The 17,584-nt window shown below is 42.1% G+C and overlaps 1 protein-coding gene across 1 annotated transcript in view; it reads left to right on the top strand.

Moving 5' to 3' along the window:
* The first annotated feature begins 10,579 nt into the window (after positions 1 to 10,579).
* Positions 10,580 to 17,584, top strand: part of chrna8 (cholinergic receptor, nicotinic, alpha 8) — a 57,101-nt gene continuing 50,096 nt past the window's right edge. The window contains exon 1 of the mRNA XM_050045189.1: positions 10,580 to 10,664. Within this exon, the coding sequence (XP_049901146.1) occupies positions 10,595 to 10,664 (70 nt within the window). The 5' untranslated portion in view covers positions 10,580 to 10,594. The remainder of the gene's footprint in view (positions 10,665 to 17,584) is intronic.

The following is a 17,584-nucleotide window of genomic DNA, read 5'->3' as shown; positions in this document are numbered from 1 at the left end:
CCCATCATCAGTAGTAATTACAAGAGGAGACAGTGGCTCATTCATTTCCCCCGCACTTATTTTCCCAGCTGGCTGAGATTGTCTATCCGAACCGCCAACCTTCCGGTTATTAGCTGCTGTTACTTTCTTGTCTAGCCTTCAGGCTTTTGTCCCCCACCAAATATTGTCACAAGTGGCAGTGGCAGTCCCCAGTGGTATCACGGCGTTGTGTGCTTTGGCCTAGTTTTGGGGAGACATGAGTTTGTTCTCTGACTTATTAAAAACGGCTGGCATGCTTAAGTGAGAGCCTCTCCCGTTTCCCCTGCACTTGAACAGTCTGACCTCAGCCTACTCTTCTATTATTCACAGCTACAGATCTGACTCAGACAGACAGGTGTGTGTGTGTGCGTGTGTGCGTGTGTGTATAGGTGTGTCTGTGTTCAAGTGAGACAGAATGAGAGTGCACGCGAAAGGCACAGAGTGTGTGTGTGTGTGTGTGTGTGTGCATGTGTGTGTGTGTGTGACACAGACAGACTGTGACAGAGGAGGGTGTGAGCCCCTCAGGATTCCATACAAATAGACAAGCTTTCGGGTCTTTGGATTGAAGAAAAACCTGTGTGCGTACTGTATGTGAGACACCCAAAATATTTTGGAGAGAACCAGCAAAAACATATTTCATGTACTCAGATTCTCTAGTGCTGCTGTGAAATTCATAATTTAATGCTGCTAAATTGCACAAAAAGGAGTTATTTGTATCAAAAGAGCACAAAGCCGTAAACCTGACCCATTTTTTTTTTTACATTAAACTTAGCTGGACCAATACTAAAATCTTACCTTTGTCTTAATAAAAATCATATTATTTAACTTTAACTTTACCTAATTTTGATAAGTATATCAAGAAATACATTTTAATATGGTGCTTTACAGCGGCAGTTCTGTCAGGCTTTGACCTGGTAAGGCACAGTAGTGATTTAGGCTAAGATGCTGATGTTTAGCAGGTAATTAGCAGCTATTTACTAATTAGCACTAAACACACTCAACTAAACACAGTTGAGGCTGATTGAATTGTCTTCATTTTTGAAAGTCTTTGGTCATGACTGCAAAGAAGTGGAAACTTTAAAATCCCAAATTTAAGAAAAGATAAAAAGTCAGGGAGTACAATTAATCCTAACACATACAGTGAGACTGTCCAAAAAACAATCCCATGGGTCATTTGTGTGAGCAGCTTATTAGGGCCCATGTTTATGTTTATTAGACTGCGACCTCTACTGGTCGTAGTAATTATGACTTGAACAAAGGAGGCAGCCAGATGATGTCATACAAAGTGGAGCAACATCTACAATGGAAGGAGGTTGGGGTGGATTGAAGGGTCAAACAAACACAAGACTTTGACCCAGGGGGCCACTGTTTGTGTCCCGTGTAAAATCAAAAGTCAATGCTGAGTCGCTCTAACTTAACATTACTTGTAACTTAAAACATGTACTTACGTCACATTACATACATGACTTAACAAACGTACTCATTTTAACATAAACTATGATTCTTTGCCTAAACCTAACCTAACCGGTGGTGTAAGTGCCACTTAAGCACATATTTGGTAAGGACATCTGTGTTGATATGACATATGGTATAGATTCTGTTGATATTCAAGTTCACAGCAGTTTCTGTATATTTTGAATAGGCTATAGCAATGGACAATGCTAAGGTTATGTTTAGATCTACTTCATATTTGTGTTAGATTACAGACATAAGTTATTTGCACCAGGTATGGTGCTGTGAGGCAGTTTAGAGGGCATGACAAGAGGAGATTGTCGCTCAAAGACGACATGAAGTCTGTGTTAGTTTGGATTGTAATACGTTTTTGACCATGGTATGCAGTATTAAAGTGTATAATAGCTGGTAATACGGTAAGAATATATATAAATAGATCATCAAGTTGGTAGTGGACCGTAAAAGTTGTAATTTTGGAAGAACTTGGCCTGCCGTATTTTGTCTTTTTGTATTCTCAATCAATCTCTTCCAACTTTTTACCTGCCTCATGTGAGTACTGTGGATCTTCAGAAAAGGGACAGGAACAGGAGTTGAAACCGAGACACCTTGCAGTCTACGTGGCCTCGGAACGTTGGTATGTTGGAACGGCTACTATAGGCAGGGACACTGATTAGGGAAACATTCCTGGAGATTGTATTAGAAGGTAGAGACAACGAATGTAGTCGTATGGGTTGGAGGACTTGTTTTATACAGTACATACATTCAACTGAAGGCATTCAAAAAACTGAGTATAAAACCTCCTGAAACAATGTTTTTGTAAGTAACACAAAGATTTAAAAGCCAAGGACATTTACAGCCAGGAAGACTTGTTCATATTGTTATGTATCTGGACATGCTGCATATCTTATCTTGTTGTTGTTGTTTTCAGGAAGATCTGCTTTATTGGACTGTACGTTTATTGTTAAGTTATTTCTAAAATATTGCTCACTTCATCTATTAAAACAACCTGATTATGTGTTTCATATGCTGGGATAGATGAAGTTCTGAATACCAACTCATGTCTGATCTCAGTGTATCCACTGTCTCTTGCTCTATCACACACTTGCTACGCACCCACTGTGCACTGAGCCCAGCTGGGGCCGAGGTCGGATGATAAGTGTCTCTCTGCATGTCTTGCAGTGTTTGTTCAGTTTGCTGTCACATCCCTTGATCTTGTATTTGCAAAAAACAAATAGCTGAAGTGGAAGTTGAAGATGTTACGTGTCTTTGCGCATTTTTTAGGTGGGTACACTGAAATCCTGGCGCTTGTTTTAGTGGGTATACGGTGTATACCTGCATATCACGTAGATTACAGTACTGGTCTGTACAAACTTTCTTGACAATCCAATAGTTCGTCAAGTACGTCAGTCTGGACCAAAGTGGTGGACTGACAGGAGAGGCAACACTGATAGAGCCATGCAGCTAGCATGAGATTACTATTAAAAAGTGTTGTAAAAGTGTTTATAAGATGTTATACAAACTGTCAGTATATATTTGGGGACCAGCAATACTCTGTATGGAGTCTACAAATATTCTTCTTTTAAATTCATGGAGCTTTTGACTGAGTTGTAGTATTTGCCTTATGCCAGAGGGCAATCTGATCCATCTGAGTGAACATTATTTACTAAGCTCAGTCCTGTACAGTCTGAATCAAACCTGACCTGCATTTATGTGTCGATGCTGCAATTTAAAGCTGTAGTAAAGGCTCATTCTGTGCAACATGCAGAGAATATACAGTGTTGCCTTTATTTAGTATTGACTTGGGATGTGCATATTTATTTTCTGCGATGCTTGTGTATAGCTCCAGTCGCTATGAACAAGAAAAGATTGAAAAGGTGATTATGGGAGCACTCTGGGGATTTTTTTGGTTTATGGAAAGTCTCAATTTTCTGCTTCACATCTGTTATCACTGCTGTGAACTGAAGCTCATCTGGATGGAAAGACTGAAACACACATTTGCCACAAGGTCAGCCTCACATACATTGTTAATGAAGCAACCCAAGGTTGTACATCATGGGGAAAATACGGGTAGGGTCCTGGCTCTGTGGCCGCAAGCAGCTCTGGGAGAGAGCTGATCATGCATCCAGTTACTGATTGAACTGCCAGGGACCAAAGCAGTAAGATGACTGTATCTCACCTGTGCTACCCCTTATAACGTCACATAGGCAAACTGTGTGTGTGTGTGTGTGTGTGTGTGTGTGTGTGTGTGTGCCTCGTCACTTTCTGACTACATGACTCAAACTGCCAGCAGCACTATGGCCCTGTGAAAAGGTCGTTGTAGGTGCCGCAAAACATGTTCTGTTGCTCACCTTGCTGATCTCATCTTAAGGTGTGATATTGCCTTTCGAGGAAAACAGCCAGATTTAATCATGACCTTTAACTTTTACATCTTCTGTCATAAGAGTAGACAGTCTGAGTGAATTTTTTTTTTGGTTAATGTTGTTCACTCACTTAGAAACAAGAGAAATAAAAGTAAGGAAATAGATAATGAGGCTGAATAGGCAAAGAGAAGGATTAGCTCTTGCACTCCTCTGAGGGATGCACTGATGTATTAAAGGTTATGGATTTTAAGACACATTTCCTAATATTTGTGAATAAATATTTTTGTTCGATATGGTAATTGCCATGTTTACATTTTGCATTAGAGCAGGGTGGATTTCAAGGCTTCATTTCTGGATTTAAAGCACATATTAATCAACACATTTATATTTTTTAAAAAGGACAGAAAAATTATGACTATGAGGAATGTAAGAAGTGTTGTAAAACCAGTCAACAGAGAATCATCACCTAACTCTGCAGTTCCCCTCAGCTCTACAGAGTATTTCAGCATCTCCCAGCTCAACCTTTTGGGTTTTGGAAAAAGTAATCTTAACTTTAAAGTGATAACTTTACTATTCCAGTTCACTCTCACCGCTCTCATCAACATTTCCAGTTGCTGCAGGCATCTGCCCTTGGAGAAAAACTGACAAACTCAGTGTATGCTACTGTGACGGCCCCTCTGTTTGGTACCTTGCTGTATCTGTGTTTTTGCATTCCAGGGCTGCAGACCTTGATTGGGCACAATCAGCCTCATGGGACACACCTGGGTCCAGTGTGCTGCATGCACATATAAAACAGAGCAGCCAGTCGGGTGATGGTAGACCTCCTCATCATACCTTTTTGTGTTTTCTTACAACACCCATGCAGCACATTTTCATTTATGCACTCTATAAACTATTAACTATGTTTGTTGTTTTGCCAGAGAAACAACTCCAAATTAATGCTCATGTTGCTTTGTGTCTGGTGGATGTAAAAGCCACCGGACAGCATCAGTTTGGAACACAGCTGGTAACAACGTGAAAATGAATACATGACCATACATCAGCGTGACAAAAACTATCTAAAATGATAAAAATCATCTTTGGAAAAAGATTATTTGATGTGTATTTTGTGTAGTTATTTGATCTCTAGTTTGGCCCATTTTCTCAGGGGCCCCAAGAGGCGGGTTTTAGGACCTATACGGCAGCCAGCCACCAGGAGGCGATCAAGGTGTTTTGGCTTCACTTTTGGGGAGCTGTCATGTCATCCGTCTTAATTACACAGTTTATGATCTCCACTAACTCCTGCAGATGATAGATTGTCTCTTTAGCTGCTAAATGCTCCACTATGTTCACCAACTAGCACAGAGAGTTTTTAGAACGGTCTCGTTGAGAACAGTTTCCTGCTGCAACCCAAAAACATACTCTAGAAGAGCAGTGAAAGTAAACCATAACCGTAATGTTGTAACCTAGACAGCTAAACAGTGAGATAAAACTTACTGTAATAATGATAATAATAATAATAATAATAATAATAATAATAATAATAATATCTTTATTTATATAGCACCTTTAAAAACAATAGAAAGACAACATTACATAAAAGCAAGTCTGTAGAAATGGGTTTTAAGAAGTGATTCACCTCAGGCAGGTCGTTCCAAAGTCGAGGGGCCCTGATGGCAAAAGCACGGTCACCTTTAGATTTAAGCCTCGACTTTGGAACAGCCGGAAGGGCCCCACCTGAGGATCAAAGGCTGCGGGCTGGCTCGTACGGGGTCAGCATATCAGTTATGTAGCCAGGGCTGTTTCAAGATACTCTGGGGGCCCCAGGCAAGAGGCACCTTGGAGGAAATTATTGGACCTGGAGCCGGACTTCTCCGTTGCCAGTAAGCCCTTATCTTGCGCCGTATTTGACAGGAATACGGCATCTGTGACCCCCGTTCAACCCACAACCGGCAGGATTCGCCTTTAGTTTCTGCTGCTGGTTGAAATCTGTACTCGCACAGCGTGCTCCTGAATGATTTGTTTTGCTTGCGCAAAACTATTTTTAGTCGCAAATGCAAGTAAAATACTTGCACAATAGAGCTCTGTGGAAAACAAATCACTGTAGCATATAAACAAATCTAACCTACAAGTAAAAAGAAATAAATAATAACTTTCACTGCTTACAGATACTCAGTAGCTCAGCTAATACCTGAAATGTCACTGGATACAAACCACTGCAGCAGCATATTGAGTGCCAGGTGGCCAGCGCGTGCCGTTACTGGACAGCGCATGGACACTCACCCTCTTGCGATTGGACTTTGAACTTATCCCACAGTAGTGGTACTGTGAGGGATTGGACTTTGAACTTATCCCACAGTAGTGGTACTGTGAGGTACCGTAGTACTACAGTACTCCAACAATGCACGGGTGGCAACCAATCATGCGGGACATGGTCTCAATTTGCGTGACGCGTGAAAAGAGACAGAAATGCTGTGCAGTCCCGCACAGTGCGGGACGTCTGGTCACCCTACTTCCACTGCAGTGTTGTCGTTGTTGCAGTGTCTATAGGGGTTCCATCATATTGTCATTGATATGGACCAATGTCAGTCGTCTCTGGGGGCCCCCTTCCAGCTGGGGGCCCTAGGCAATTGCCTAGTTTGCCTGTCCTGCGATGGCCCTGTATATAGCTTGGAGCCAGACCCAGACGTGCTTTAAAAGTGATCAGTAAAATCTTAAAATCAATTCTAAAACGAACAGGGAGCCAATGGAGAGAAGCCAGAATCGGGGTGATGTGATGTTGTCTGTTAAAACCAGTAACAAGCCTAGCTGCTGCGTTCTGAACTAGTTGGAGGCGAGAGAGGGATTTTTGGGTGATGCCGGAAAGGAGGGAGTTGCAGTAATCTAATCTGGAGAAAATTAAAGCGTGGATGATTTTTTCAAGGTCAGAATGGTAGAGCATTGGCTTAATTCTAGAAATGGTTCTAATTGGGAGGAAGCAGGACTGGACAACTTTTTTAATGTGTGGTTTGAAACTTAGGTCTGAATCGAACAGTACTCCTAGATTTCTGGCAGTGGGCTTCATGTAGATAGAAAGGGGACCAAGACTGATGGGGTTTTTTGGATTAGGGGGACTGAACAGTATGATTTCTGTTTTTGAATTGTTGAGTTGAAGGAAATTTTGTGCCATCCAACAGTTGACATCGGTGAGACAATCTACAGCAGCAGCTAGGCTTCTTGGGTCACTGGGTCTCAGGGGAAGGTATATCTGTGTGTCGTCTGCATAGCAATGAAAAGAAATGTTGTGTTGTTGAATGATTTGGCCAGGTGGATATAGATGGAAAATAAAATTGGACCTAAAATCGAACCTTGCGGTACTATAGCTCCATAAAGCCGAGGGGGGCTGCACATTTAGGTGATAATTATAATTTCTTCAAGATTTCAAGCCCTTTCTCTTCCCATATGTACAGTGCATTTAGATTTAGCATGGTGAAGTAAGCTGAGACATATGCAATGGCATAAGCGCCAGCACGAACCACATGTCCAACCATGCTTGATGATGTTGTTTATGATATTTATGGCATGGGCTCGGGGCTACTATGTGCTGTGTATATGTTAATGTGATGTGTGCTGTAAAGGGAAGGAGGGAGGGAGGGGCTCTTCCAGTTGGACTAGAAGAGACAACACACATATACAGCATGTAAATAAACAGGTGCACATACATAAACACACATATAAACCCATACTCACAAATACACACACACTCACACACAGGACCAACTCAAATCCCTGCAGGCTCAGCCAAAAGGACATTTACTTAATGTGAGCTGATGGCAGTCTACATACATGTGCAGCACTGTGTCCAGACTGAAGCCAGAGGGAGACAGAAAGACAAGGAGGGGAGGTGGGGGCTTTCCACACTGGGGCTAAAGCGGATGGGAGAGGGAGCGGGAGGGTGATAGATAGTGAGGGCTACAGAAGCGCTGCGGGCGCTCTCATAATGGTCTGAGGACATCACTGCATCTGATGCTCAAACTGCAAGAGCACAGAACGGAGAAGTGAGACAGGAAATGGAGGGGGGGACGAGAGATGGACGGTTGAGGAGGAGGAGAGTGAACAGACAGTATGATCAACAATGAATCAGTGTGCATGGCAGATGGGTAGTGGGTAAAACAAAAGAGAAAACTAGAGGAAGTGAGAGTATGTGATAGTTGACGAAGAGGAAGACAAAGGGAAAGAAAAGAACATTAAGACAATGATGCAAAGATGACAGGGTTGGCATAAATGAGCAATTAATAGAGCAGGACACATCATGGGTGCATCACACCTACTGACAACTTTAAATGTCTCCATACAAGCTAATGAGGCCGAACACTGACTCCCACACACACCTGCTCACACACAATAATACTCCTTTTCATGTCACTGCAGTGTAAAGGGTGCTGCCCTGAAGGTGTTTCCCTTACCACACCACACTGAAGCTCAGGCTGTCTCGTTATAGGTAATTATAGGACGCAATATGCTTTAACAACTGGCCACATGCACCAAAATTCACCACACTGGACGGCTGCCAAGCTGATTAAAGATGAGTTCAGTGGTGCGTGCTAACATGAATCTATTTATGACTTAATTCATCATCTGCGCCACTGCTGCGCAAATGCTTGTAACTGAAAGTAGCAACACATAATGTCCTTGTTATGAAATGTACAGTACAACAGCCAATATTTCTGATTCTAAAGCTAACCCTACTACTGAAGAGGCAAACTTGCTTTGTACATTTCTGCAGACCACAAACACATAACATCTGCACGTTTCAAACATATCATATGAACAAATGGAAAGTGACGTAAGGGGGCAACGGTGAAGGTGGATGGGTGCCACTAGGTGAGACATCTGCCAAGCTTAAGGCTACTTTCCAAGACGAACTAACAACAAAACTAGTTGTGATTTAGCAAGTTATTGTTGTGTTTCCAGTGGCTCTTTATGCATCAAATATGGGTGATTTTAATCAACCTGTTGCTGTTTTTCTAGTTGAGATAGTTCCACAAAAAACAACTGTTTATTTACCCAGACATTACTGCATTTTCTCTGGGATTATTCCCCAGAAGTGTGTTTTTTAAGCCATAACATGATCTTTTCCGTAAACATCTACCTCACCTTCTCTAAATACATTCCCGGAAATTCTGTTTGATTTTAAAGCAATGGGTGGGTCCAACACCTACCTTGAGACACGCTTCTATTGGCTGGTAGAAAACATGAGTTAAAAACTGGACTGGAAGAGAGGATAACTGGAGGAGAGAGTTGTGGATGTTACAGGTAATGCCCTTGACAGTGAGAAGGCATAGATTATGGAGACTGGAGGGGAAAAACAATAAGGGAGGATGAGGAAAGATGACAATGAAAAGAGGGAGGAGGAAGAGGAGGAGGAACACCATTATGAGAGTGGAGTGCACTGTGTAAAAGTGGCTGACATTAACCCAGTTACCAGAACAAAATATTGGCATTGTAAGTGTCTGCAAACCACATATAATTGTTTGTAAAGTGACATTGTATATGAGTTGACCTTGACTTGGGCAAGAAACCTGCCAAGCTGCAGACCACCACATAACAAAACCAGCTTTTAGCGACCCATCGCTTCATTTCCTGCCGGGAAAGTGCCACAAAAGGTAGCTGTTTTTTTTACCAAGACATTGCTGCGTTTCCTGCCAGAATAGTGCCACCACTAGCCAAGTGTTTTTGTGTCTAAACCTATAAAAACAAGCAGCGAGAAGGCACAACTCACAGCTTCAGAAGTTCAGAAGAAACACAGTGCTCCGCCAGCCACACTGCTTAGGCCAAACTGTGGACCGCGCCAAACAAAGACACCAAGCTCCAGGAAGAGACAAGATCGCCAAACTGAGCAGCAAGCACCTGCCCAGGTAATAGTTCCGCCAGCTCCGCCCAGAAATCAGGGCGCAGGCCAGTACTGAGCCACACCTGGCGTACAGGTACTGAGGAGGACAAGGCTTTAAGTGTGACAACAGGTTGAAAGGAGGGGGAAAGGAGAGGGGACAATACTCCCTTTACAGACAAATTACTGAACTTAATTTGTGCACCTTTTTAGGGAAGTTCATTATTGTCGCTCAGTTGCATTAGAGTCAATCTTCCCGCCTGTAGGAGAAAAGGAGCACAGTGACAGATGATCACTTTATCCATATATTAGATTGGAAGGGAGACCATGTTCACTACTCCACTACTGGGAAAAAAATACAGGGATACCTGCAAATTCTGCTGATCAACTGTACTCAGCACCCACTAAACAAATTAAACATTTGCTTGAGTGGAAAAAAAAAGTTTTCCGAAGTCGCCCTCTGTTGGGAATTCCTGCGTGCGTGCACATCTCTCCTCAGTCATCACCCATAAAGCTAATGAGGATGAGCTCGAAATGACTGGAGGGGACAAACCTTGACGAAGTTGACGGCATTGCGCAGAAGCACCCAGCGGACAGGTGGCTGTCATCATCAGCGCACACGGTTACGACAGGAAAGACGCAGAGGACAAGCTCGAGATGTTTGATATAAAAATACAGCTGAGCTCAGAGAGAAGGGGGGACAGCGGGATCCAAAGTGACTTTTGAGGTGACGGTCGGCTCGTCGACTCGACAAGGAGACTAACATTGGGTGTGTGTGTGAGTGTGAGTGAGTGAGTGAGTGAGTGAGAGAGGGAGAGAGATAGAGAGCGCAGCACCAGCAGTCTGACAAAGCTGCGCTCCCTCGAAGTTTGACATCCCCAGCGGGCTACAGAGGGAGTTGTGCTCCGCCGCTGCCATGGAGCCTCGGAAGTGTACTGGATCTGTATTGATTGGATTTTACCTGTGGGCGATGTTCTGCTGTCAAGGTGGGTCACTGATGGAGCCTTCAGTCTGTTGTCTGTCTGTCAGAGGATGCAGAGAGCAGGGGAAAAAGATGCAGCCAGGCACCTTTTATCTTTGACATTTTGTCATTTGAGCGTCATTTCCATCAACATTTGTCAGACAGATGAGAGCTGCAGTTCAGGCACTTGGGCTTAGTTCGTGCGCATCTGGCGTGACAGGAGCATCTGTATCCACAACTGTCAGGAGAAGTAGGAATGGATCTTAAGAAAAATATATAACATTCATTTAGAAAGGCAATTTAAAGTAGAGCTTCACCTTCTTTCGTCTGTTTCAACAGTTTATATTTGTGTTATAGTATGCGTAAAGGCTGCTGAATCCCTCAAGATCACAGTTTAATAAATCATTGTAATATTATATTTGCACGCTTGTAGCAGTGAGTGTTTGTGTGCACGCACGCGGTTGAGCTTTCTCTAATAGCCCGACAACATCTGGCCCAGAATGGGCGTCCCGGCGATGATGCACGAAGCCCACTGGGGCCGTTCATCCCTTCAGTGTAATCTGCAGCTAAAGGATTGTTCAATGCGTGACTACATTGGAGCAGAGCTAGAGGACCCTCAGAGGAGGATAAATCTCTGTAATATGTTTGAATCCCTGGTTTAAATTCTAGAGTTTGTAGATGTATGTTTTTTTTAAATATACTACAGGTCATGCAATCATGTTTTCCTGATGGGTCCTATACGGTTTTTTCTGGTGCCTTTGCTCTGTTTGACTGAACAAGAGAGAGAGGAAAACAGAGGTCTTGACACAGACACGTCACATATCCTCTGTTTCCTTAAAGGTTCAACATGCACACAGGTGAGGCTCCTCTCTGTGCATGTGGCCTCACAAAGTGTCCCAACAGGTGGGATGGTGGTGCAGTGGTTAGCATTGTCGCCTCACAGCAAGAGGGTTCCTGGATTGAATCCTGGGTAGGGGGTTCGAACCCCAGGGTAGGGGGGGGGCCCTTCTGCATGTTCTCCCCATGTCAGTGTGGGCTTTCTCCGTGTAGTCTGGCTTCCAAAGACACGCAGGTTAATTGGTGACTCAAAATTGCCAGTAGGTTGTCTGTCTCTGTCTCTGTATGTGTGAGCCCTGTGATAGTCTGAACCTGTCCAGGGTGTACCCAGCCTCTCCGCTAATGTTAGCTGCAACCCCGAACAGGATGAGAAAATGAAAGGTGTGAGAGTGTTGAAGAATACAAATGAAGTAATTCAGCAAAAAGGTGCTCTGCATGATCATAATGGCTGCCATAGCAGGTGTACTTGTTCCTATATGACAACAAGGTGATGGCACTTTCCTAAATAAATTTAAGAGCAGTTCCATGGACCCCAAAATGAAGTCAGATGTTTCTCTTTACATCCCCAACCACCATCAAACTGCGGTGCAGAGCATCTCTTGTATCCCTCAATGAAGTGAAGGCTCTCCTCATTGAGTGTCCCACTACACACATGCTAAAAGTACAGGGTGACCTATTCCTTGTTCACATAATTAGCTGTTTGTATTTTTATGTCCACCCTCTGTTTCAGACACAGTCCCTCTAATTAGCTTCTCAGTGTGTCAAATGTAGTTGTGGACACAACCTTGCTGTCTGCTCACTGAACATGAGATTAGATGACTTTGCACTTGGCTTGCCACAGATGTTTACAACAGTGGTTGCTAGTGAGAGCTCTTACTCTTTAAAAAAGTAAACACTTGACTATAATATACTTATACTTTTAAATTACAATAAAACTGGAAAGTCCTTCTCTATGGTTGCTGATTAGTTGTAGTTTTTCACTGTTTATTCAGCAGCCTCAATTACCTATGTCACCCACATACCCAGATGACAATTTCAATCAGGAGAGACTCGGTCTGAGAGAAAAGAATATTTACATTTGCTATGAGACCCCATCCTGGTGTCATGTATTTCAAGAGGGTTGTAAAGAGGTAGTAGATTAGGGAACGCCCCCTGTGGCGATACTGGCTGTGGTGATGAGATGAGATGAAGAGGGAGTAGAGATCTAGATTTTAAGAAGAGTGGGCTTTTGATGAGCTTGTCCTGGGCTCTGGATAAAGTGACTGGGGGTGAATGCGGTGGAAATAATTGTGACGATTCTGCCTAAAATGCAGCTGACAGGATCAGAAAGTAGAACAGATTTAAAGTTTGACAGTAGCAACATGAATGGCTGAAAGAGATTGCAGTAAAGTTTGATTGGCGAAGTAGGAGAACAAACGGCCATAATCAGCTGATGGGAGGAAGCAGTGGAAGTGGGATAGAGAGAGAACTGTGAATGAATAAAGCATAAAGAAAGTCTTCCTGATTGAACTTGTGCAAAGCTTCATTTGGTTCTTTAGCATTTTGTGCTGTCCTTCATGCAGGTTTTATGGCCAGTGTTAGATGGTGAAGATTAAAAGAGTTTTGCATGAAATAATGGACACAATAATCACATTTTTGAAAATGAATTATGGGAAAAATGTAAGGGCTTTCTCAAAGTGACTAACAAATAAATATCACTCGACTCTGCAGTTTCCCTTAGCTCCACGTAATGGTTTATCATCTTTCAGCTAATTGTTTTGGTCTTCTGGGCCTGTAACTTAACTGTTTTGCTTCAGTCTCACCATTCTCTTCAACCTCATTTGCAGGGAGTTACTTTTAGCAAAACAGCTTTCATAAGCCCACTGTACACCACCTCCTCAGCACAGATGAAGATAAGCCCCGTTTCCTCCCAGCACTTTCGGTATGGTACCTTTGGAACCAAATGTAATCCTTTAGACATGGTACTTGGACTCTAGGTCCATATAGGGTTTCCACTGCAAACATGTGGGCGGGGTTGTTGTCACTCACTGCTCCATCCAGTACTCGCTGTATTTCCTCATCACTGGTGACGCAGATAGAAGTCTGCACCTCTTATTTCGTCCACAGAACGGGGTTGCACGCCAACATTTTTTGAACTAAATAGAACAGGCTGCAGTGGGAGCCTCTCTCAATGGGATATTTGAAAATAGCAGGTCTGTGCATTTAGTCCTTCCAGGCAAGCGCAGGGGTTTAGTGTTGCCGTAGGCCACAGGAGCAATGCTCTGCTATGCTTATTTTTTTCTCCAAGTGAGGATTAAAATATATGCAGTACTATATATTTTCAAACATCTTGAAGGTCATTCAAGAGAGACAATGAAAACTAATGGTCATAGTTGTCATATTGAAGTTTAAGGTGTGCTGATGGATTCACATCGTCAAGTCATGTATTGAGTATATTACAAGTCAGCGTTCCAACTTAAAAGTTTTTTTTTTTTCTCAGACTACAGCTGCTGTGAGAAGCAGCAAAACATCTTTTCATTTTAATAGTTATAGTTTACTAATGTATGTAAGACTTGCCACGGTATGAACAGAGGTTATATAAGCCTCAAAACCAGCCACAACTCAGCCCTGAGCAGAGAGACTGTCCACTACTGACCAATCAACAGACTGCAGTGTTTCTAGCTCCACCAGTTTGTACCAGATCTGTTTGCTAGGTACCCAAACAGAGGGGGGGACCAAAAATGGGGACAGTACGGAACGGTTCCATTGGTACCATCCACAACTTTTAACAGTGGAAAGGGAAAAAAGTGTACCAAACTGAACTGCATCGGACTGCTTGGTGGAAACAGGGCTTTAGTATCTATCTGGGGGAACAAAGTAGAACATTTAGCAGCTTAAAAGTCAGATATTTCCCTCAGGAATTGGTGGAGACCAAAAACAGAGATAAAAGGAGCTTAAATATTGGACTTACATTCATCAGGTGGCCAGAAACATCCCTTCAAAGAAATTAATGTTGCTCCCTGTCTGCTAGATGTGTTTTGCTGACACCTTTAAGTAAACTTTACAACCACGGCATAAATGGATCGTTCTTTTTAAATTTGAAGCAAACATGTAACCAGTAAAACTTGCATGATGCATGAGACTTCTGTACATGTAAGATCATGTTTGTGTGTACTCAGAGGAAATGCTCCTTGGAACATATTTTCACTAACAAAGTGACCTTGTTTGATATTCTTGAGGAAAATAAGTCGACCTGATCCGATTCTGTTCTACTGACTTTTTTTGCCCCTCAGATTCTGGATATGTATCGATCTCATACCGTTATCTGTGAACCAGCTGCTTTAATGTGATTCGATTTTTAACTTGGCCAAGTCTCCTCAATGTTCAGAGTGCCTGAGGTCAATCAATATTTAATCTGTCTCCGTGGTCCTTGTGAGTGTTGTCATGTTCTTGAGTTAAATAGTATCTAGTTTCCGGTAAATTCCTTCATCGGATTGCAGCAAAGACCCTAAAAGGTGCTTACTGGTACTTTTCTGTAGCTACAGTGTGCATAGCTTGAAGCAAGAAACATCCGAGTTGAGCACTATAATAACACTTCTAACATGATTATATGAAGAATACAAAAATTTGCACCAGGAACATTAGTGTGAAAAATGATAGGAACATCCATCAAGGACAATGTAATTATGTATAAAGCAATATGTAGATATGTAGAAGCTACTGTACGACAACAATATGAAAAGCTTTCAAGAGCGCACTGAATACTGCAAACGGCACATTACATCCTGTATAAAATGAAAACTATCTCAGGGATTTTGTGCTATCAACTAGCAACAAGTTTTAAGTTAGTCACCTGTTGTAAATATAGACAGCTGGTTTCCTGGCGTTGGTTGTGGTGACAATGGTCCATTTTTTCCCTTTATTTATTGTGTATTTACAGTATCTTTCATGTGCTGTTTGTTTGACTACTTTCTGGAGACCAATTTGCCTCTTGGGGAAATTAAACACTGACTCCACTCTGGCACTGTCCTACTAATGTCCTTCTTAGTGTGAAGTTAATATTGCTGCAAGCAGCAAGCTGTTAGGGGTTGTCTTCTGGCCCTGTAAAGCTCCAACATGGTGCACACTAAATTGGGAAAAACCCAGATTAGGATTTTGCTCTGGGGTGTAAAACTTTCTGCAGCTGCTCAGTGCTCTCTACTCAACCCAATCTCCACAAAAAAGTGTTAGCATTGTATGTTTCTGCAAACCCTGGATACATTACATTTGTATCTTATTATGTAATTTATACATTGAAACTTAATGTTTCTTTATGTTTCAACAATGCTGAGCTTACTGTGTGGTTAGACACAAAAACTACTTTATGATGGTTAGAAAAGATCCTGGTTTGGCTTAATATAACTGCTTTTTGTAGCTTTCTGTGCTAGGAATGCAGCAATGTCTCTGTAAAAACAACTGCTACACAATCTCCAGTGGAAAAACAGCAGGGGGTTGCTAAAAAACACCCATGTTTGGTGGCTAAAAAGCTGCCAGAAAAACTACAACAGGTGAAATGTATAGATGTAATGAATTCATGGTTAAAATTCATTCATGGAACAAATGTACAATGACATAATTTTCTTCTGGTGACTAGGTTATGCTACTGACCTACAGAGAACTCAAGAGTGTGCCACGTTACACTTTGCTGCGGTCAGCTTAACAAAATGGCTCAAATGTGCTCAGATTTAATGTTGACTGCATATCAGTGTTTGTCTTTGTGTCTTAATGCTCTAGCATTTACTGGTTCCATAGTTCTTTTAATGGCAGGTCACATTGTTAACTTGCTGATGCGTTGATATTTACACTCAGAGAGACACACAACATTGCATTTGGCCTTTAGGGAATGTGCACATGATACAGCGTGTGCTTTATTAGAATCACATCATTGATCCAAATAAGTCATTCCTCTAGATATTGAGGCATTGTATAATTAACTAATAAATGAGCACTTTCTGTGTCTTTGTGTATCAAAAATATACAGTTTGTAGAGTGAGTAATTTCAGTATACGTAGAAAGAAAGATCACATCACATAGCTCAGTAAAAGGAGGAAAAGCCGGGATACTTAGAGATACACAGGTGTTTCTGTGGACCTGTTTCACCTGAATGTTTTTTTTTTTACTTTGATAATGAAACTTTGATTAGAGAAACACAAGACATTGCATATGAGCTGACTTTGTCACTGGGAGGTGGAGGTTGGTCACTGTTCAAGACCAACAAACAACAGAACCAGGTGTGTTTTAGTGAGTCAAGGCTGTTTCCTGCAGGTTTATAACCACCAAACATGGCTGTTTTGTAGCTGTTTTCCACCAAGGATAGTGACATGAAAAGTAGTTGCTGTTTACTGAGACATTGCTGGAAATGGTGGCACCAAAATTGGCTATTTTAAGCGTAAGCATGATCTTTTCCCAAGTCATTTAGAGTTTGCAGAGACATACAATGCTGACATCTTTTTATGGCAATTGGTTTGGGTGTCCACATCGATGTGGATGTAGGTCTAATGAAAAGAAGCCATCCACCTGCCCGTTGGAAATGTAGGCTCCAGTCTTTTTGGAGCCTGACCCATCCTATGGAACAAAAGTCACGATGTCTTGCCCTCGATTATCGATTTCGACCATTGTTCCCCAAGGTCTTGAGCTTTATGGAAGTGACATACTAAATTGCTGGAGTACCCTGTAAAGAACATGCAGTGAAATTGTTGAGATGAAATTCATTACTCCCAAATTGCATTCAGTCAAATAAATCCACAACAGAATGGACATTATTGAATTTCACTGAACAGTGTCATGTAATATTTGATTTCAAACCTGTGGCAGGTTTTTTTTTCCTCAACGATTTGTTACACCCGTGTGTGTCATTGTGTGTGACAGGAAAAATGAGCACGCCATGGACACTGAGTCTGTAAAAATGATTTTGAAGGCAGCAAGTCCTTTCAAGGGTGAACGACTCATAAAGTGAATTGCCTGTGTGTCTACTGCTGCAGCATCCCAGCAATAAAAGACAGCCTTTTTATTTCTGTACAATACAACTGAGCTTTAATGATTGAGGATCGAATGAGGGCCCCCAGTGGGCTCTGAAATGGAAGTATGAGG

This window comes from Epinephelus moara, chromosome 5, assembly GCF_006386435.1.
Source record: "Epinephelus moara isolate mb chromosome 5, YSFRI_EMoa_1.0, whole genome shotgun sequence".
In the NCBI taxonomy this organism is placed as follows: domain Eukaryota; kingdom Metazoa; phylum Chordata; class Actinopteri; order Perciformes; family Serranidae; genus Epinephelus; species Epinephelus moara.
This window is presented reverse-complemented; position numbering and strand designations above follow the sequence as displayed.